The following is a 22552-nucleotide window of genomic DNA, read 5'->3' as shown; positions in this document are numbered from 1 at the left end:
GCCCAGTAATTGGGGTCCGGCATTCGGTAATTGGGTTCATTTGTCTCTGGTTTATCGGCCAGCAACCTTCTCTCTGAAATACAAAAGCTACAGGGGGTGATTTGTTACAAGGGGGCATAGGGAATGTAAGCCCTGGGACGTAATAAGGTTAGGGAGGGGACGTAATAAGGTTAGGGAGTGATAGGCACAGGATGTAACTCACGCAGTTAGGGGTGATAGGTGCAGAATGTAATTTACATAGTGTCAGGGAGTGAGGTTAATTTTGTGAAGTACAAATCTAGTTACAGATACTACAGATGAGTGACGGTTAAAATAAAACTAGGAGTGATTAACTCTTTCAGGCCAGGTTACATTTCTTCTCTAGCTTGTTCACTGTTCCCTTTGTTTTCCTTGCTCTCAGGAAAAGGAAAACTTCATTTCTATTTTTGCTGCAACACAAGTACAGTCACATTCTGAGTACTAGGATTAGGAATTGAATATATGAATGTTAAAGGGACACAATTCAGCTTGTAACAGGGGGTATGTGTCCAATGAAGGAAGGAAAGGCCTGTAGTGTCAAGTGAGATTTCCCAGACCTCTGCTTTGTCTGATCATGTCTCTGCTGACTAAAAAAGTATTCACAACCTAAAAGTTGAGAGTTATGTTTCATTTGGCAGGAATTTTGAGGACTTCAAGCCTCGGAGGCAGCATCTCAAGTAACCCTGAGAGAACTGCTCAGGAGTTCTGAGGAGGTGAGGGGAGAGCTAGGATGTATAGCAGTTTTGCAACAAGGGGCAGGTAGTCGGAACATCAAAAGATGACTGTTAATTAAAGAAAACCAGATATCTGGAGTTAAGGAATTGAGCGCTTTTCTGTGTATGGGAAGATGCAAGAGTCTGGGCTCACTGAAATCATTCCTTTGAAATGCCCCTCAGCTATCTGGGGCCAGTATCCTGTGTTTTTACATCCTGAGTTTCCTTGGGGCTCACCATAGAGAGTGGCTGCAGCCTGATGGCTGCTAGATGGCAGGTATTCTTCCCTTCCTGAGTTCCCTCAGGGCCACCAGATCTGGCAGTGGCTGTAATCATTGATGACTGTGACATCCTTTGTCTACCGGTAAGGCAGGAGATATTCCATTTTTCATCTCCATGATCTGCATCTTTGACCTTATTAGTAAAGCTTGATGCTGGTAAGATATCTGATTCATGTGAATCTGATCCTGGGTGTTAGCACCAGCTGTACCTGTACTGTTTACTTTTTAGAAAAATAGACTGGGAGCCACTGTGAAAAAATATTAGTGGATGTCTGGATGTCTGTTATAGGATTTTTTGTGATTTTCTTTCTTTAAATTTCTCAAAATCAAAATAAGACAAGAGGATGGGGGTAAGGAAACGTATGCTTGAGCAAAGGTAGGAACATGGGGTACAGGGGGACAAAAAGGTGTTAAATTAATTAAACAAGGAAGCCATTAGACTGATGTGGCTCTAGTGCCCTTGGCAGTCTCTGTAAATGCCTCAAATTTCGGAAATCAAAGGTAAGAACCAAACCCAAACAGCCAACTAGGCTTTAACGTTATAGCCAATGAATAATTTCCTTGCTTTGCCTTTACTCTATAAAAGTCTCTCCTTAGTTCCTGGAGCACCCCTAACTGAAAGGAGTAGGCCTATTTGGAATTATTTTATTGTACTTTTTAAAAATGTGCATTAAAATCTAAAACTCCAAGCCGTAATTGTAGAAATGGCAGGTGACAAACTAAATATTTTTAAACCTCTCTGATTTGCCTCTGATGAGCACCGCCCTCTCAGATGTTCTTTTGATATTCCACTATACGCAAGCCATCTGTGGGTGAATCATCGGGTGGCTAAGAAAGAAGTAAGAAGGCAGTCTGCAGCCCACCGAAAAAAATACTTTAGCATTGTTCTTAAATATTTATGTACTTTTAATTTCTCCAGGGCCGGAGAGGTTTACGAACCCAAAGCGCACAACAGCTGGGATCGCAACATCGAGAGTAAAAGCGTCCTGAGAAGTCGGTGACCAGCCACGGGGTCCCCAGGTCAAGCCCGGTCACGATTTACGATTCCGCAGTTCCAAAAAGTGAACCCTCCGCGGACCCGGGGAGGCGGGGCCAGGAAACGCACCAATGCGCAGACTCCGCGGCCACACGCAGGCGCACCAGGGAGAGGCTACGAGGGCGGGGCCGCGAGGGACGGAGGGAGAGTGGGACGGAGGGGGGCCCCAGGCCCGAGTGGCCGACGTTGGGGCTGTTCCGTTTCTTACGCCTTCGGAAGGATATGCGGGTGCCCATGGCTTTGCAGGGCGTCTCCGTAGTGGAACTGGCCGGCCTGGCCCCGGGCCCGTTCTGCGGTATGGTCCTGGCGGACTTCGGGGCGCAGGTGGTGCGTGTGGACCGGCCGGGCACCCGCGGCGACCTGAGCCGGATGGCCAGGGGCAAGCGCTCGCTCGCCGTGGATCTGAAGCAGCCGCGGGGAGCGGCGGTGTTGCGGTCGCTGTGCGCCCGGGCGGATGTGGTGCTGGAGTCCTTCCGCCCTGGTGAGCCCCAGATCCCGACGCTACGCGAGACCGGGCGAGGGACGCTCCCCGAAGAAGGGAGGCCGCCGGGCATTTGGGGTTGGCCCGGCACACCTTTTCCCTGTTGCCACCCGAACCCTTTCCGTCCCTGTCTGTCTAGACCTTTCTGTTGCATTTGATATTGTTGCTGAACGTTCGCCCACTGAGACGGTCTTCCATACTTGGATTCCGAGATACTGTTGTTGCCTTTGCTCTTATACCTCTCTCTGACTCCTTCCCAGTTTCTCTTTTTTTGAGTCACCCTATTATAGTTGCCATTCTTAATTACTTGAGGATCGTGAACCCTATGAGAAACGATCGAAAGCCATAGATTCTCTCCCCGGAAAGCTGCATATAGGTACATAGTCATTTTGTTACCGTTTGGAGCTTGGTGTACCTCATAAAGCGATCCCCGGACCCAGGACAACTCCCTGCCTTAAATGCTGGTGTTCCCAAGTTCCAGCTTCTGCTCAATTTCCTTTACACTCTGCTTCTTGGAGCCACCTTATCTATTCCTATTATTTTTACTTTTTACAGGCAGATGTTGGCCAAATCTATAACTGTACCCCCTTTTAGAGCCACAGACTTCCGGAATACCCAGCTCCTGTCCATTTCTACTTGGTCTTCCCCCGGGCACTGCAGCTTCCACGTATTCCAAACTGAGCTCGTCATCTTCCCTACTAAAATGGCATCTCCTCTTTGTGTTTTATTTCAGTGAATGGAACCAATGTCCACCCAGTTGCCTGAATCAGAAACTTGTACTTCAACCAGGACTCCAAATCTTCCTTTCCCCCGCCAGCTTTCAGTTATCACCAATCCCATCATTCTTCCTCCTTCCTATGACTCAGGATTCTTTCTCTTCATACCTGCTGCAGCTTCCTTGGCAGCGTTTTTTAAAGCTGCTGTTTGGGTGTAGCACCACTCCGATCTATTCTTAGACAACTGCCACCGTCATCTTGCTCAAGTACAAATACAGAGCTTTGCCTGGTATATAGCAGGAAGGCAGTAAATGTTTAGTGAATGAATTGAATGTCTGTGGGCACCAGGCATATTTAAATGTGTCAATTCATTTACCCTCAGATTTGAGAATTATAACAATAATAATTGAGTAATTAGGATTATGTCATAATTTAATAATACCGTATTTGAAGTTGAAGGAGGTTCAGCATGGTTAAATAACTTGTCGACAATCTTGGAATTAGGAGGAGGGTAGAGCTGTGAATACAGACATAGCTGCCAGGGGAGGGGATTGTGGCTGATGTTTAGGTAGAGGAATAAAGTTCTTTTTATTTTATTTTATTTTTTATTGAAGTATACTTGATTTACAATGTGTTAATTGCTGCCGTACAGCAAAGTGACTCAGTTATACATATTTATACATTCTTTTTCATATTCTTTTCCATTAAGGTTTATCACAGGATATTGAATATAGTTGCCTGTACAGTGTGTTAATTGCTGCCGTACAGCAGAGTGACTCAGTTATACATATTTATACATTCTTTTTCATATTCTTTTCCATTAAGGTTTATCACAGGATATTGAATATAGTTGCCTGTGCTATACATAGGACCTTGTTGCTTATCCATTCTGTATATACCAGTTTTCATCTGCTAATCCGAAACTCCCAATCCATCCCTCTCCCAACCCCCTACCCCTTGGCAACCACCACTCTAGGAATAGAGTTCTTTTGTAACTTATCATAGCTTTATGGAGGCAGAGGCACGTTATAAGCCTGTGGAAAGAGATGAGGCATGGATCCTGCCAGAGGAGCTTCTGAGCTGATAGGGAAGAAGGAATATATACATACATAAATAAGTATAGCAGGCACTGATGCGGGTATAGACATAGAAAAGGTCCTGAAAGGAATAGCAGCTTCCAAAAGTGAATTTTTGGTCAAAGACCCAGAGTAACTTCCAAAAGAACAGACCATTTCTAATAAATTACTAAGGAGAGAATTTGGGGAACTATAAAGGGCCTGAATAAAGGGATGAAATGTCCACTCTGAGGACTGAAGATGCTTGGGTATGCCTGAAGGGATGCAGGGCAGTGCTGGAGGGAAATAGCTTTCTGGGCGTCGGGGGGAAGCCACACGTTCCAGAAATGGGGGCTTCACTCTCTGGGTCCTTAATTACTGGCAATACCCTATAAACCTGCAACAAATGTTACTAGTTTTCCTTGCAAGAGTGCTGTTTTATGTTTGCCACAAAGAAGGGATTATACCCATCCTCAATTCATGCTCTCTTAAAAAAAAAATTGTAACTTTTCTCAAGGTGTGATGGAAAAACTCCAGCTCAGCCCAGAGATTCTGCAGAGGGAGAATCCAAAGCTTATCTATGCCAGGTTGAGTGGATTTGGCCAATCAGGAAGATTCTCTAGGGTAGCAGGACATGACATCAACTACTTGGCTTTGTCAGGTATGTTGAAAACAATCATTTCTCTACACTTTTAATTTTGTTCCCAGTCAAGATCTACAGTTACACTTATTAAAAAGAATTTTTTTAACGTGAAGATTTAAATATTTGCTGGAGTCAATAAAGGGCACGTGGTTTTTTAAAAAGGGTTGGTTTGTCTTGGAACAGTCATCCTCGTCCTCCCCCTGCCTTAACACATGGAAGGCGTAATGTGTTCACTAATAACATTTACTGACTACATTTGTGAAGTTAATTCTCCAGCAAGCCCCTGCCGGGAATTAACAGACTTGTTGGTAGTAGAAATGGTTGCCCTATATTTTGCAAAGATATAGTTTGATTTTGATACCCCTCCTCCCTCACTTTATTGAGAATCATTGACTGAGTCATGATTTTAGAAATTCTATGAATACTAGAAAAAGCCCATGGTTTTCAGGTCATAATATCACCTTACTCGAGTTTTGGCCTGTAAGAACATATCTTAGGGCTTCCCTGGTGGCTCCGTGGTTAAGAATCTGCCTGCCAATGTTGGGGACACGGGTTCGATCTCTGGTCTGGGAAGATCCCACATGCCGCAGAGCAACTAAGCCTGTGTACCACAGCTACTGAGCCTGCGCTCTAGAGCCCACGCGCCACAACTGCTGAGCCCACGCACCACAACTACTGAAGCCCGCATGCCAAGAGCCCATGCACCACAATGAAGAGTAGCCCCTGCTCACTGCAACTAGAGAAAGCCCACATGCAGCAACGAAGATCCAACTTGGCCAAAAATAAATTAAAAAAAAAAAAGGACATATCATAGAATGGCCTAGTTCTAGATTTCTAAGAACTGTGTTGCTGGGTCAAGGAAGTCTCAGATTTTCTGTGTGTACACATTTAAAGGTTGAGGAAAAAAGTGAGTGTAGAGTTGGCTTTTCTCATCTACTTAAACATTTAATTCCTTTTCTATTTCTTGTGTTTATTTTCTTGCATCTCTTTCTAATAAGAATGGAAGTGCATTATACTGTTGTTAAGCCATAAAGTGCTAAGTGGATAGCAACCATTTCCCCCCCCAAAACCCAGTGAATAAAAACTTAGCAACAGAATTCTGAAAATGTTAGTTGGAATAAAGTTTTAGAGAAAACAAAAAAATCAAACAAGGAACCTTGTTAGAGGGAAAGCTGCCTTTTTTTTTTTTTTTTTTTCCCCGGTACGTGGGCCTCTCACTGTTGTGGCCTCTCCTGTTGCGGAGCACAGGCTCCGGACGTGCAGGCTCAGCGGCCATGGCTCACGGGCCCAGCCACTCCGCGGCATGTGGGATCCTCCCGGACCGGGGCACGAACCCGTGTCCCCTGCATCGGCAGGCAGACTCTCAACCACCGCGCCACCAGGGAAGCCCGGAAAGCCTTCTTATAAATATGCTGAACAGGTTTAGGTTTAGAAAAGCATTAGGTATTAGTTTTCACTTACAACAGTAACTAGAGAGATTGGTTTTCCCCCTAAGATGTTCATGTATTTATTTAAAAGAGGCATTAAATTTACAGTTAGTGTTCCCCGATTTTTTTAATGGTATAGGTGTTTTATCAAGAATTGGCAGAAGTGGTGAGGCTCCATACGCCCCACTGAATCTCCTGGCTGATTTTGGTGGTGGTGGCCTCATGTGCGCACTGGGCATCCTGATGGCGCTATTTGAACGCACACGCTCTGGCAAAGGTCAGGTCGTTGATGCAAACATGGTAAGTGTTGATTGGGTGAAATGATAAGCCTACTAGTTGTTCCTGAGGTCGATATATGGCTGCCTCAAATCCTCTTCTGAACAAGATGAGATACATGAGATTTGAAATTTGAATCCAAGTTACCAAGGATGGCCTTTTCTTTAAAATAGCTTCATATCTTGAACATGTGTCAGAATGTCATATTTTGATCATCTGTTTGTGGAGTCAATCTTCTAAACGTTTCATGACTCACCTGATTTCTATGTTGTGTTTCAACAATTTTCCCTGTGCTGTCTCTTGTGCTTAGGATATGGTTTTCAAGAAATCTTCATTCAAAACTGGGCTCAGGAAGTCTCCCTTAGCAGGTAGAGAAGATTCTTAATGATGCTCGAGTAAAATGGACCAGTTTAGACCTTCCTGCTGCATTGTGTAGGGGAGACCCAAGTGTCATGATGCTTCGGTGTTTTTACCCTCATACACATGCCTCTTGTTATCCTAGGCACTTTTCCTGTGTGATTTCTCCTGATCCCCCAAACAGCAATTTCACTTGGAATACATTGCTATTTTAATGAAGAGGAAACTAAAGCACAGAAATTTGCCCAGGTTCTCACAGCTAGTTGATGAGAGCCCAGTCCAGTGTCACTATACCTTTGCGTTTGGACAGATCTTTGGCGGTAGGGTGGAGAATGGATTGGATGGAGAGAGAAAAGGTGAGAACTAAAATGGTTAATGGTAGAATGGGTCTGGATTTAAGGATTTACATTTGAGATGTAAAATTGCTGGGATTTGATGAGATATTGGCAATGAAGGGAGAGGGAGGAATCAAGAATGGCTCCCCCATCTCTCGCTTGGAAGACCCGGTGGATCGTGGCCCTGGCACCCTGGGGAGGATTGCTGAAGGAAGAGGGTGATTGGGGGAAATAGATACCTTATTCTTTAAATTTTTTTTTTTTTTTTTAAATTTTCTTGGCTGTGCCGCACAGCATGTGGGATCTTAGTTCTCCGATCAGGGATCGAACCCTTGCCCCTTGCGTTGGAAGCATGGAGTCTTAACCACCGGGCCACCAGGGAAGTCCCCAGATACCTTATTGTTTTGGGCCAGTAGTTTCCAAATGACTTTAGCAGCAGAATCCTTGATCCAGGCCTGCCTGTGATGACCTGGAGTTGTCTCTTCATCAGACTGTTGCCTTAGAAACTAGAGTTAAGGTAACTGTGGAATGTGCAGTCCGTTTTACTGTGTTTACTCCTGATCTGGGAGGCTCATCTGACCTGGGGGGCTGTGTGTTGGCATGCAGGCCATTGGCCTACGTGATGAGAACAATATAAAAGGTTGGGAAATTGAGGCTGCAATTTCCCTGTGTCAAAGGCTCTGGTCTGTGTCAGCACACGCTACGTGTGTGTGAGGGGAGAAGAGAAGTATGTGCTGGGCAGCCTCACGATGAGATGAGGATTATAACTGCTGTGTCTCTTGTCCGCTATCCTCCTATGACACCAAGTAAAGGTGGAATTAAATTAGAGCCTGTTTGTATCCTGAGTGAGCCAGACCAGCCCCGTAACACTGTTAGGACATCTTTTTTCAATAGACTCATCACTACATCCAGTGTGTAAAAGAGATTATATATGTATACGTATATATATGTGTGTGTCTATATGTGTGTTTGTATGTCTAAATGTGGGGACACTCTCTAAGATCTCTGTAACCCCATTTCAAAAAAAAGCACCACCACAGGCCACTTATACAAACTCCACTACTTGGTGACAACAAATGTCAGATCCATGAATTGAAGTGTGCGTGAGCTTCCTCAAGTTAAATGGGAAAACTAGGATGTATCTAAAGATATATTTTGTGTTTGTTCTATTACAGCCAGAATCTGTGAGAAGTCCCATGCTCACAGTTGGAATGGGGCCCCCCTGTTGGTAACCTCAGAGACAAGGATGCTTTGATGGCCTTCTCCCTGTGGTGCCAGAATCATTAGGATCAGAAAGCCGTAAGGATAGGGAAGTAGTCTTCTTTAGATAGCCCAGTGCATCCAGCCTTGTGATAATCATACCTGAGTTTGTGAATCCATTCCCGTTACTTTAGGACTAGTGGGAAGTTGGCATTCCCAAACTAGTTTGTCTGTACTCTGAAAACCCATATACCTGCCACCCATACTGTTATGTTTATTTTGTAACTTTCTAGTGATTATTAAAGTTAAGATATATTAAATACTCAAATTTGTTTTCTTGGGCTTGGAGTCAAACTAGAACCAACTAAATTTAACTGTCATGTGATTTACCTTTAAAATGTGATATGCTTCATATATCTGTGTGTATGTGTTTGTAGGTATTGAGATCACATGATAGATTTTTTAAAAAAACCTTTTTGCTTTGTTTTCAACTTTTTTATCCTGACAGTTGTTAACATATATAAAAGTAAAGAGAATGTATAATGAACTTCCATGTACCCTCACTTAGCTTCAAAAATTATCAACATTCTGCCAATCTTATTTGAAAGGAAGAACAAAAGTAGTTCCTTTAAGTCTTTTCTGAACAGTATTCCCTGATCTGAATAGTGCAGAAACTCACTCTATCATAAGCCTGCTCTAACTCACTTTCTTGAAATATCAAAGAAGTTGTATAATTAGATATAATCTTCCTATATTCCAAGATAAACAGTTTTATACAAATATTTTTTTAAAAACTCAAGTAGAAATCGTGCTTTTTATAGTTGAACTGTCTGGATTCATACTGTATTCTGTTTCTTCAAAGGTGGAAGGAACAGCATATCTCGGTTCTTTTCTGTGGAAAACCCAACAAACAGGACTGTGGGGACAGCCTCGTGGACAGAACATGTTAGATGGTGGAGCGCCTTTCTACGCAACCTACAGGACGGCGGACGGTGGGTTCATGGCTGTTGGAGCATTGGAGCCCCAGTTCTATGAGCTGCTGCTCAGGGGTGAGCACCTCTTTTCTGTGGATGTTTTTTGGACTATTTTGGAGTCTTTTGAAGTTCATGATGTCTTTTATTATATATCCACTTTATAATTTACCTAATTATAGCCATCATTATATTGTGGGGCACTTCCCACATCTTTTAAATTGACAAGTAAATTTACAAGTCTGTAAAATAGCTCAGATTAAAAAAATAATAATCCTTTTTGTGGTAGTTCAGTGTTTTTATCACATTTCATACTCCGTAGTATTGGATATTTATCTTGCCCATGTGTGCCCACATCCTTTTCTTCCCTAGAAATGATCTACTGGTTCTACCAGTTTTTGTTCCCTGATAGATGTCCCTCATGGTACTTCAGTGACGGGGTCACCAGAGCACAGAGAGACTTTGGTGAATGAGAGTTTGTTGCAATATGTTACCATCACTTGATGCTTCTGTAGTTTACCTTTCTGGCAGATTCTTGTCTTACTGACATGTTGCCACAAGTTAGCAGGAAAATTTGGGATCCCCTCTTCCCTAATTGATAATTGGACTGAAGTTACTTTGTTCCTGTGAAATGTGAATTCAAAGTTTACAGATAATTTAGTATCTAAGAAGTTTCAGAATGTATTCTGAAGCAGTGTGACAGGCTGGTTGCAGCACATTTATCTTTCAGCTTTAAGTTTGGAGTTTTATCGCCATGTTTGGTAGCTTTTCAGATGCGCGGTGCTACTCAGAGTTATTTGTGTATCGCTGAAATGACTGTTTTTGCTAGCCTCAGAAAGCATTCTCTGATCAACTATATTAACTTCACCAACTTAACTCTAAGTTAGAGAAACCATAGAACAAAATGGTTTATCTAGATCATAGAGGATGCCTTTCCGTCCAGAAATTAAGACTAAGACCAGAGGTCAATTCAAAATTCTGGACAGAACAATGCTATACGAGGGGCTGAGTGGTGGGAACAACACTCCCACCCTGGGGTGCAGGGCCCTAGGAAGCAGCAGGTACATAACACAGTGGAGTCTGTGCCTTACAAAAACCTTGTGTTTTTGTCTATAGGGAATTTAAATATAATAATAAAATTAACTAATCTTCAGTGAAATTTTATTATCACGACGCACAGGCAATTCTAAATGACAGTTGCAACTGACTTTTTTTTTTTTTTTTGACAAATGTCTCAGGAATAGGGCAGTGTAAGCTCTGAGTCAGATCAACTAAAGACAAGCCCTGAGGGTGGGGATTTTCAGGGAGCTGTCAGACAGGCCAAACATTGGCGCTTCTCTGGGGATAGGATTTTGTGGGAGCTTCAAACTCATTTTGCCTCCTCTTCCTTGGCTGTTAACCTACTGGTTTTCACGACTACCATTGTTGAGAGCCTGTTGGTTTTCAAGGCCATCACAGAGCTGGGGAGAGAGGGATGAAATTAGCCTAAGTTATAACATCACAAAGCTCACTGGTCTTACTGAGTTCAGTCATTTTTTTTCTTAAATATGCTCCTTCGATTGTTGCAAGCTTTTAGTTAACGTCTAGAGTAACGGAAATGTTGATTCTGATAGTTTGTGCCAGTGTTCTTGTCGCTTTCATGCAGGAGCCAAGTTTTGAAGGTCCTTGCTCTGTCATTTCAGAATTTAACTCCTCTCTGTGGTGTATTTTGTTGTTTTCTTAAAAACATACATGTGTAGAATGATCATGTCTAACATCCACACTCCACCTCATTTTATAGCAGGCAGACTGCTCCAGTCCTTGACTTGTGATAATCTTCTCCCGGGTTTCCTCTTTCTGAGTCTAAACTCTGTAACCCCTCCAGTTGTTTTGCAGTCGCGGCCTTTTGTGGTACCTTTCATGTCCTCTCTCCCTTTAAAGTTCACTAAGGATCCTTAGCTGGCAGGTGGCTTGTGCTTTCGGGGGACTTAGCAAGTTCGTTCAGCTTTTGTTTAATCTACATAGTCCATGCCGAAATGCCTCAGCATCTTCTTTCTTCTACAGTATTGATTTGCAAAAATAGTACTTTTACTTGTCCCATACACATTACTTCTCTCGCAGGCCTAACTGGACAAACCCCCATATCTGTAATGATTTTTTGAGGTAGTATTAATTTATTTATTTCACCTTATATACTGAGATCTTTGAGAACATACCTTCATTTAGCTCTCAGTATCTGAACATAAATACACAAGGTTTTTGTAAGGCTCCGACTCCTCTGTGCTATGCCCCTGCTGCTTTCCAGGGCAAAGAAATCTGAAAGTACTGAGAATTTCATGACCTCTTGAGACTCTTGTAGTAAATCAGATAAGCAATAGAGAATTTTTTTTTTTTTTTTTTTGCGGTACGCGGGCCTCTCACTGTTGTGGCCTCTCCCGTTGCGGAGCACAGGCTCCGGACGCGCAGGCTCAGCGGCCATGGCTCACGGGCCCAGCCGCTCCACGGCATGTGGGATCTTCCCGGACCGGGGCACGAACCCGTGTCCCCTGCATCGGCAGGCGGACTCAACCACTGCGCCACCAGGGAAGCCCCTGTATTCTTAATAGTGACTAAAATGGTAAATTTTATATTTTGTGTATTTTACCACAATTTAAAAAAAAATGAAAAAAATTCAAAATAATGTATTTTTTTAACGAAAGAAATGTAAACAATACAGAATTTGTAAAGTAAGAGGCAAAAATTCTCCCTTGTCCTTCTGCTTTGGGAAAGTTTGGGATGTGGCCTTGAAGAACTTTCCCTGTGCACATACAAACACAATTAAACTTCTTTTACAATTTATATATAATATATTTAATTATATAAATGTATAATTAATAGCTATTTTCATTCAAAAATATAGCAAAGACATCTTTTTTGTCAGTACCAAAGATCTTCAGCCTCACCCTCTTTATACAGCAGCCATATCATATTCCGTGGTATACCTCTACTAAAATTTATTTAACCACTTCCTTTCAAGTTAATTTTCGTTTTTTCCAGGTTTACATTATAACACATAATGTTTATTGTTTATTAATAAGCATTAATCTTTGTGCATATGTCACTGCATACTTGCAGCATACAGCTTTGACTGCTTCATATGTGCCTAATATTGTGTTACAGAGCAGAAAGTTTATGACGTGTACTTAAAACAATAAATATTTTGTATAATTGTGTGTGTGTGTGTGTGTGTGTGTATACATGTACGTATAAGGTAGTTTTTTGGAAATCAAAACATATTTTCTCAAGTTTTAAATGGTGTCTGAATCCCCAGGTCAGTCTCTGAACGTCTGTTTGACTTATAATAGCAGAAATTGAATATTGATTGTACTATAAAAACTAGCCACAATCGATAATTGTGTTCTATGGGGAAATGGACTCAGAGTTACGCATAGGCTGTCAGCAGCACAGGAAGCAGCCCACCCTAAAGCACTGGTAGTTCGTCCTGGGGCCTTGATGAGGAGTCCTGAGCTGGCTGGGAAATTGTGGGCTGAGAGAGGGTGATAGGACGATGGAAGAGCTGGCGTGTCAGAGTTAGGGGTAGAGCCTGGGGTCTTTTGATTTCTAGTATTTTCCAGTATACAAAGTATGATCGGTGTAATCTCAAGTATAGTGTTTGTTGGAGACCTATTGACTCCACTTTTACTTAGTTTATGGTTCTGATCACATTCTGATTTTTTGTTTTTAAAAAACTGTTTAAAAAAGCATGCAAATATGTTTCCAGAAGTAGCTGTGGTCTACTTAAATGCTTTTGGCCAACTGCTCGTTTTATGTGTTTTTGAATCCCAGAGTTAGGGGCTATCAGGAAAGAGAAAGCAAAGTGAAAGACACCCTTAGAAACATTTCCTTATAGGTTTTAGTGATAAACCTGAAACTATGGCTCCATATCTTTCCTGGTTTTGAATGGGACATGTGGCTACAGAGAAAAATGTACTTGTATATCCCACAGGTGTTTTTTCACAGCTGTTCAGAACTATGTGAATTCTCCTCATATCCCTCAAAACACTAAGAAGAGCCTGCAGTATTCATGTCTTCTTACCTCCATAGGCACTTTTGCATCTTCAGAGCAGCTTACAATTGGTCATTGTTTTTCAACATGGTAGATGAGGAAAGGATGATAAAAGTGAGAATTACTTGATTAACTTGGCCAAACTTATGCAAAATATTATGCGTAATTTAAATTTAGAAACCCTCTTCTACAAGAGGGAATAAAAATGACAGTTACACCGAACCCCAACAAAGTGTCCCCTTGGGTATAATTTAATCAGCACTGGAGTTTGGTTGTATCTACAGGGGTAGGTGCTTGTAGTCAATAAAGGCAGCACAGGTCAGGTCATGGGGCAGAGAAGCCACCTTCCTGTGATATCCCCTGGCGGATGCTTTCATCCTCTCTGTCCCTTGTGTTGATGGGCCCTTCAAGGTTCTTCATACTTGAGAGAGCAAAAAAGTCTCTGTGCCCCCTGTTGATTGGCTGGCTGAAAATTTTCTGTCCTGTTTGCTATGGGAACAATTTGCACGTGTCTTTGGTTACTTTACAAGTCCTTTGTTCCTAGGTCACAGCAGGGTTGTAAGAGAGTAATGAGTCAAATATCACTGTCCTCCTAGAGCTCTTTTATTTGACGAAAATAAAGAGAAATGAACATTATTTATAAAATTGCAATCTTGAATTTAATCATTTATCTTTATACTTCTTCCTTGAAAACAGGGGTACAGGCATACCTCACAGACTTTGTGGGTTGGGTTCCAGACCACTGCAATAAAGGGACTATCTGAATAAAGCAAATCACATGAATGTTTTGGTTTCCCAGTACACATAAAAGCTATGTTTACATGATACTGTAGTCTATTAAGTATGCAGTAGCATTGTCTAAAAAAACAACCTACATACCTTAATTAAAAAATACTTTACTGCCAAAAAATGCTAACCATCATCTGAGCTTCGCATGAGTTGTAATCTGTTTGCTGGTGGAGGATTTGAAATATTGCAAGAATTACCAAAATGTGACACAGAGACACGAAGTGAGCAAATGCTGTTGGGAAAAATGGCACCCATAGACTTGCTCCACCCAGTGTTGGCACAAACCTTCCATTTGTAAAAATGCAGTGTCTGTGAAGTGCAATGAAGTGAAGGACAATAAAACGAGGTCTGCCTGTAGTCTTGTATAAAGTGTTTAGATTTTAGCTTTTGTAGGGTTTGGGAGCACTATATGAAATATGGGGTTTTTTTTTTAATATAAACTTACTTATTTAATTAATTTATTTATGTCTGCGTTGAGTCTTTGTTGCTGCGCGTTGGGTCTTTGTTGCTGCGGGTGGGCTTTTCTCTGGTTGCAGCGAGCAGGGGCTACTCTTTGTTGCCGTGTGCGGGCTTCTCATTGCGGTGGCTTCTCTTGTTGCGGAGCACGGGCTCTAGGTGCGCGGGCTTCAGTAGTTGCGGCATGCAGGATCTTCCTGGACCAGGGATCGATCCTGTGTCCTCTGCATTGGCAGGCGGATTCTTAACCACTGCACCACCAGGGAAGCACGTGGAGTTATTTTAATTCAATATGACAGATAGTAACATCATGAGGAAATTTCTTTTTAAAAACCTACTCAGAAGGAAGAAGTCAGTTTCTGGAAACTAGACCATTAAAAATAGACTATTTTGGTTGGAATGTAAATAATAAAATCTTGGCAAAGACTTGGAAAGTCTGTTTTGAATCCTGTTACCCTACTACCTTCTCCAGCCTTTGGCTCCAACTTCAAGTTGAGTTTGAATTTCTTCTTTTGACTCATTTGAGAAACCCTATAGAACATCCTGTTTTGGGTGACTATAGTGAGTTCAAAACTCATTTTCACTGATTTACTCTACCCAAAGCATACTAATTTAAGAAATTGTGTTTTTCTCTCAGGACTTGGGCTAAAGTCTGATGAACTTCCCAGTCAGATGAGCATAACTGATTGGCCAGAAATGAAGAAGAAATTTGCAGATATATTTGCAAAGAAGACAAAGGCAGAGTGGTGTCAGATCTTTGACGGCACAGATGCCTGCGTGACTCCTGTTTTGACTTTTGAAGAGGTTACCCACTGTGGTCACCACAAAGATCGGGGCTCATTTATTATTGATAGTGAGCAGAGTGTGAGTCCCCGCCCTGCACCCCAGCTGTCCAACACCCCAGCTGTCCCTTCGTCCAAAAGGGATCCTTTTGTAGGAGAACACACTGAAGAGATACTCAAAGAGTTTGGCTTCAGCCAGGAAGAGATCAGTCAGCTTAAGTCAGATAAAATTATTGAAAGTAATAAACCAAGAGCTAATCTCTAACTTCTAAGCCCCACAACTCAAATAAATTTGAATATTGCATTTACAGTATAGAATAATGCAAAAAATTGTATGCATGGAAACATGAAAAAACAATATCACAGTGGTCCAACTATTCTGATCAGGAAACAAGGCTGATTATAAAGTGATGATTGAATTCTGAAAACGGTTAACATCATGGCTTTTGATTTAGGAATATTTTCAGTTTGCCTATACTAAATTGTGGCAGTTTTTCTGCCTTCCAATTTACTTGATTGGTTATATTTGTTGATTTAAAATATTCATATATTTATAATATACTTTAAGTGAATTAATATAATGCTTTTTATTAAATAAAGCTCTTTTCCCCCCAAAGTTTACTCATGCTTTTAAGTTTGTGAAAAACTTTCAAGAAAGTTCTGTAAATAGCACTAAAATCGCCTTTTGTTACTCCTTGAAATATTTTAGTCTCTACTGTTAACCAGAATGAATGTCCTTAGATAGAAAAGTCTGATCCTTTTAATTTGGTAAGGAAATCATTCAGCCAGTGTCTTGGAACTGGAATTTTAGAAAATGTCCTGAGGTTTCCTTCAGATAGTTGCCAACTCTCCATCGAGACCCGCTCCTGTGTGTAGCTGCCTGTTGGTATCATCCAAATGTGTCTCTTGATCAGTAAACTCCACCATCATGCATTTGAAAGTGTTAACTAGACTTTTCCTCCTCTTAACAGTCTCCAGCTTCCACTCCTGTGCTGTCTCCCTCTGCCCCCAGTAGGCCCCCACGGCTTACTCCTCACCTCATTTGGCCACTGTTCACATGTCCCTTACGGAGAGTCCTTTCCTGACCCCTGTCCAGGATGGCAGCTGCCTTGTCACTTGCTCTCCCCTCACCCTATTTCATTTTCCTTCACACTGTGTATCACTGCTGACATGCTGATTGACCCCAGCCCTCATTCCTTAACCAGTGCAGGCTAGAGCAGAAGCTTTATGAAGGACTTTGTAGGTTTCATTCCTAGGTTCCATTGCTAAGCCCCCAGTTCCTAGAGTAGTGCCTGGCCCATGACTGGAAACTTTGTGAATATTTATTAAAGGAATGAAACTCAACAGTGAAGTGCTGTCAGTTCCACCTTCAGAGCTCCCATATCCATCCTTCTGCCCATCTCCCATTGCTGCTTTCATCCAGACCCCTGTTACCTCTTCCCTGGACTACTGTTCAACTTCCCTACCCAGCTTTTCACCTTTATTTTTTCCCCCATCATGTAGCAAGTTCTGGATCTCACTTCCACACACAGCAACATCCAGAAGAAGAGAGCGTCTCAGGAGCCCTCAGCAAACCTTGTCTTGTGTCTCCTTGGATCTAGATAAGTCACAAGCCAGTCCTGCACCAGTCTTTGGCAGAGAGGATAGGCTTGTCCTTAGATGAAGCCAACCAGCTCCTGGAGCTCCCCTGGACTCAACTTCCTGGAAGCACGTGGGTATTTGAGGGAGGGGTGGGTTCCTGAAGCTAGTCCAGGTTCCATCAGGATGAAGGAGTGGAGAACAGATGTTACATCTGTGACATACAGTATCTCAGTTGCTCTTCAGTGATCACAAGGGGAAGGTAGGGCAGGTTTCTCCATTTTATAGATGTGGACACAAGCCTCAGATGGTCCTAAACCATCTTAGTTCACATCTCCCTTAGTGTCTTAGTAATTTTTCCATGGTGCCCCTAGGTCAGAAGAAATACCTAACTATTCCACTTATAAATAATCAGGTCCCAACAACTGAAGTATTTATGTCCTGACAACTTATTAGCTGTTTGAAAAATATAATACATGTACATTGAAGATATTTTTTATTTCATTCTTTTTTAAAATTGAAGTATAGTTGATTTACAATATTGTGTTTAGTATACAGCAAAGTGATTCAGTTATGTATATATACTTTTCAGACTATTTTCCATTATAGGTTATTACAAGGTATTGAATATAGTTCCCTGTGCTATGCAGTAAATCCTTGTTGTTGATTTTATATATAGTAGTTTGTATCTGTTAATTCCATACTCCTAATTTATCCTTCCCCCACCCCTTCCCCCTTTGGTAATCATAAATCTGTTTTCTATGAGTCTGCTTCTGTTTTATACATAGATTCATTTGTATTATTTTTTAGATTCCATGTATAAGTGATACCATATAATTGTCTTTCTCTGTCTGACTTACTTCACTAAGTATAATCTCTAGGTCCATCCATATTGCTGCAAATGGCAACATTTCATTCTCTTATGGCTGAGTAGTATTCCATTGTATATGTATACCACATCTCCTTAAGCTAATTGTCTGCTGATGGGCACTTGGCTTGTTTCCATGTCTTGGCTATTGTAAATAATGCTGCTATGAACATTGGGGTGCATGTATCTTTTTGAATTAGAGTTTTCGTGTTTTCTGGATACGTACTCAAGTGGGATTGCTGGATCACATGGTAGCACTATTTTTAGGTTTTTAAGGAACCTCCATACCCTCCATAGTGGCTGCACCAGTATAAGTTGCCACCAACAGTAGGAGGGTTCCCTTTTCTCCACACTGTCTTCAGTGTTATTTGAAGACTTTTTGATAATAGCCATTCTGACTGGTGTGAAGTGATACCTCATTGTGGTTTTAATTTCCATTTCAGTAATAATTAGCGATGTTGAGCGTCTTTTCATGTGCCTTTTGGCTATCTGTATGTCTTCTTTGGAGAGATGTCTATTAGGTCTTCTGCTCATTTTTGATTGGGTTGTTTGTTTTTGTGCTATTGAATAGTATGAGCTGTTTGTATATTTTGGAACTTAAGCCCTTGTTGGTTGCATCATTTGCAAGTATTTTTTCCCATTCCGCAGGTTGTCTTCATTTTGTTAATGGTTTCCTTTGCCGTGCAAAAGCTCATAAGTTTGATTAGATCCCATTTGTTAATTTTTGCTTTTGTTTCTATTACCTTGGGAGACTGATCTAAGAAAATATTGCTACGATTTATGTCCGAGAATGTTTTACCTGTGTTCTCTTCTAGGAGTTTTATGGCGTCACATCTTATATTTACGTCTTTAAACCATTTTGAGTTTATTTTTGTATATGGTGTGAGGGAGTGTTCTAATTTCACTGATATACATGTAGCTGTCAACCTTTCCCAACACCACTTATTGAAGAGACTGTCTTTTCTCTGTTGTGTATTTTTGCCTCCTTTGTCGTAGATTAATTGACTGTAGGTGTGTGGGTTTGTTTCTGGGCTCTCTATTCTATTCCATCTACATGTCTGTTTTTGTACCCATAGTGTGAAGTTTTAAGAACTGTAGCTTTGTGGTATTGTCTGAAGTCTGGAAGGGTTATGCCTCCAGCTTTGTTCTTTTTCCTCAGGATTGCTTTGTCAATTTTGGGTCTTTTGTGGTTCCATATAAATTTTAGAATTCTTTTTTTCTAGTTCTGTGAAAAATGTTATGGCTATTTTGATAGGGATCACATTAAATCTGTAGATTACTTTGGTTAGTATGACCACTTTAACAATGTTAATTCTTCTAATCCAAGAGCATGGACTTTCCATTTCTTTGAATCATCTTCAGTTTCCTTTATCAATGTTTTATAGTTTGCAGCATGTAGGTCTTTCATATCCTTGGTTAAGTTTATTGCTAGGTATTTTTTAAAAATTAATTAATTTATTTTTGGCTGCATTGGGTCTTTGTTGCTGCGCATGGGCTTTCTCTAGTTGCAGCGAGCAGGGGCTACTCTTCGTTCCGATGCGCAGTCTTCTCACTGCAGTGGCTTCTCTTGTTGCGGAGCATGGCCTCTAGGTGTGCGGGTTTCAGTAGTTGTGGCACGTGGGCTCAGTAGTAGTGGCTTGTGGGCTCTAGAGCACAGGCTCAGTAGTTGTGGCGTATGGGCTTAGTTGCTCCGTGGCATGTGGGATCTTCCCGAACCAGGGCTCGAACCTGTGTTCTCGCATTGGCAGGCGGATTCTTAACCACTGTGCCACCAGGGAAGCCCTTCCTAGGTATTTTTAAATGCAATTTTAAACAAGATTGTTTTTTAACTTCTCTTTCTGATATTTCATTGTTACTGTAAAGAAATGCAACAGATTTCTGTATCTATATCCTGCTACCTTGCTGAATTCATTAATTAGTTCTAATAGTTTTTGTGTAGTCTTTAAGGTTCTCTGTATAGAGTATCATGTCATCTCCAAATAGTGACAGTTTTACCTCTTCCCTTCCAAATTGAATACCTTTTATTTTGTTTTCTTGTCTGATTGCTGTGGCTAGGACTTCCAATACTATGTTGAATAGAAGTGGTGAGAGTGCGCATCCTTGTTTTGTTCCTGAATTTGGCGAGAAAGAAATTTCAGCTTTTCACTGTTGAGTATTATGTTGGCTGTGGGTTTGTTTTAAGTGCTTTTATTATGTTGAGATATGTTCCCTCTATACCCACTTTGGTGACAGTTTTTATCATGAATGGATGTTGAATTTTGTCAAATGCTTTTTCTGTGTCTATTGAGATGATCCTGTGGTTTTTGTCATTTCTTTTGTTAATGTGGTATATCACATTGATTTGTGTTTGTTGAACCATCTTTGAAGCCCTGGAATGAATCCAGCTTGATCGTGGTGTATGATCCTTTTTATGTATTGTTGGATTCGGTTTGCCAGTATTCATTGAGAATTTCTGCATCTATATTTATCAAAGGTATTGTCCTGTAATTTTCTTTTTTGATAGTGTCTTTGTCTGGTTTTGGTATCGGGGTGATGGTGACTACCTGGAATGACTTTGGGAATGTTCCTTCCTTTTTAATTTTGGGGAGTAGTTTGAGAAGATTAGGTGTAAGTTCTTATTTGTATGTTTGGTAGAATTTCCCAGTGAAGCTGTCCAGTCCTAGACTTTTATTTGCAGGGAGTTTTGTTTGTTTGTCTGTTTGTTTTTTAATTATAGGTTCTATTTTACTTCTAGTGATGTTCAAATTATCTGTTTCTTCTTGCTCAGTTTTGGTAGGCTGTATGTTTCTAGAAACTTGTCCATTTCTTCTAGGTTGTCCAATTTGTTGGCATGTAACTGTTCTTAGTATTCTCTTATAAGTTTTTGTATTTCTGTATTATCAGTTATAATTTCTCTTCTTTCATTTCTTATTTTATTTGGGTCCTCTCTCTTCTTGGTTTGTCAATTTTGTTTACCCTTTCAAAGAACCACCTCTAGGTTTAATTGGTTTTTTTCTATTGTTTTCTAAATCTCTATTTTATTTATTTCCTCTCTGAGCTTTATTATTTCCTTCCTTCTGCTGACTTTAGGTTTTGTTTGTTCTTGTTTTTCTAACTCTTTTAGGTGGTAGGTTAGGTTGTTTATTTGAGATTTTTCTTGTTTCTTGAGAAAGGACTGAATCTCTGTTAACTTCCCTCTTAGAACTGCTTTTGCTGCATCCCATAGATTTTGTGAGGTTGTGTTGTCATTTTCATTTGTCTTGAGATACTTTCTCATTTCTTCTTCGATTTCATTGTTGACTCATTGGCTTTTTAGTAGCATATTGTGTAGTCTCCATGTATCATTCTTTTCTCGTTTTTCTTTCAGTGGTTGATCTCTAATTTCATACCATTGTGGTCAGAAAAGATGCTTGAAATAATTTCTGTTCTCTTAAATTTGCTGAGGCTTGTTTTGTGACCTACCCTAGAGAATGTTTCATGTGTGCTTGAAAAGAATGTGTATTCTGTTTGTTTTTTTTTTTTCTGTATTAAGCCCAACTAGTCTATTGTGTCATTTAAGACCTCTGTTGCCTTATTGATTTTCTGTCTGGATGATCTGTTCCTTGATGTCAGTGAGGTGTTAAAGTCTCTTACTATTATTGTATTACTATCAATTTCTCCCTTTATGTCTGTTAGTATTTGTTTTATATATTTAGATGCTCCTATACTGGGTGTATATATGCTAATGAGTATAATATCCTCTTCTTGTAGTGATCCCTTTATCATAATATAATGTCCTTCTTTGTCCTTATGGCCTTTGTTTTAAAGTCTATTTTGTCTGATATGAGTGTTGCTACCCCACTTTCTTGTCGTTTCCATGAAATATCTTTTTCTATGCCCTCATTTTCAGTCTGTGTCTTTCTTCCTGAAATGAGTCTCTTGCAGGCAGCACATGGTGGGCTTTTGTTTTTTTTAGTCTAGTCTGCCACTTTGTCTTTTGATCAGAGCATTTAGTTCATTGACAGTTAAAGTAATTATTGATAGGTATGTACTTATTGCCATTTTAAACTTTGTTTTCCAATTGATTTTGGAATTCTTCACTTCTTTTTATTTCTCCTTCTGAGGTTTGATGGTTTTCTTTTGTAGTATGCTTGAGTTCCTTTCTTTTTGGTTTTGTGCATCGATTTTATGTTTTTGATTGGTGGTTACCCTGTAGTTCAAGTATATTGACCCATAACTATATCTACTTGCTTTAAATTGATAGTCGTGCAAATGCAAACACATTCTAAAAGATCTACAGTTTTTTACTCCACTCCCCCACATTTTACGATTTTGATGTCCTATTTTAATCTTTGTGTTTATCCTTTTGCTGTTCGTTGTAGTTATAATTGCTTTTACAGAATTTTTTTTTAATCTGTATACTGGCTTTTTAAAATGATCTTCAATCCTTTAATATATTTGCCTTTCCTATTGTGTTTCCCCTTTCCTATAGATACTTGCTTCTTTTCTATTTAGAGAAGACCTTCCGGTATTTATTTTAGGGTAGGTTTAGTATTACTTAACTCTTTTAGTTTTTCCTTGTCTGAGG

At 40.6% G+C, this 22552-nt stretch overlaps 1 protein-coding gene across 1 annotated transcript; it reads left to right on the top strand.

Moving 5' to 3' along the window:
* The first annotated feature begins 2259 nt into the window (after positions 1–2259).
* AMACR (alpha-methylacyl-CoA racemase) lies at positions 2260–16111 on the top strand. Its single transcript, XM_065873379.1, has 5 exons — positions 2260–2529; positions 4818–4961; positions 6510–6670; positions 9401–9587; positions 15416–16111. The coding sequence occupies exons 1-5, from the start codon at positions 2271–2273 to the stop codon at positions 15823–15825; spliced, it is 1161 nt and encodes a 386-aa protein (XP_065729451.1). The 5' UTR covers positions 2260–2270; the 3' UTR covers positions 15826–16111.
* The last annotated feature ends 6441 nt before the right edge of the window (positions 16112–22552 follow it).

The sequence above is a fragment of the Phocoena phocoena genome, chromosome 3 (genome assembly GCF_963924675.1).
Source record: "Phocoena phocoena chromosome 3, mPhoPho1.1, whole genome shotgun sequence".
NCBI classification, from domain to species: domain Eukaryota; kingdom Metazoa; phylum Chordata; class Mammalia; order Artiodactyla; family Phocoenidae; genus Phocoena; species Phocoena phocoena.
Note: the sequence above shows the minus strand (reverse complement) of the source record. Positions and strands in the feature narration are given on the sequence as shown.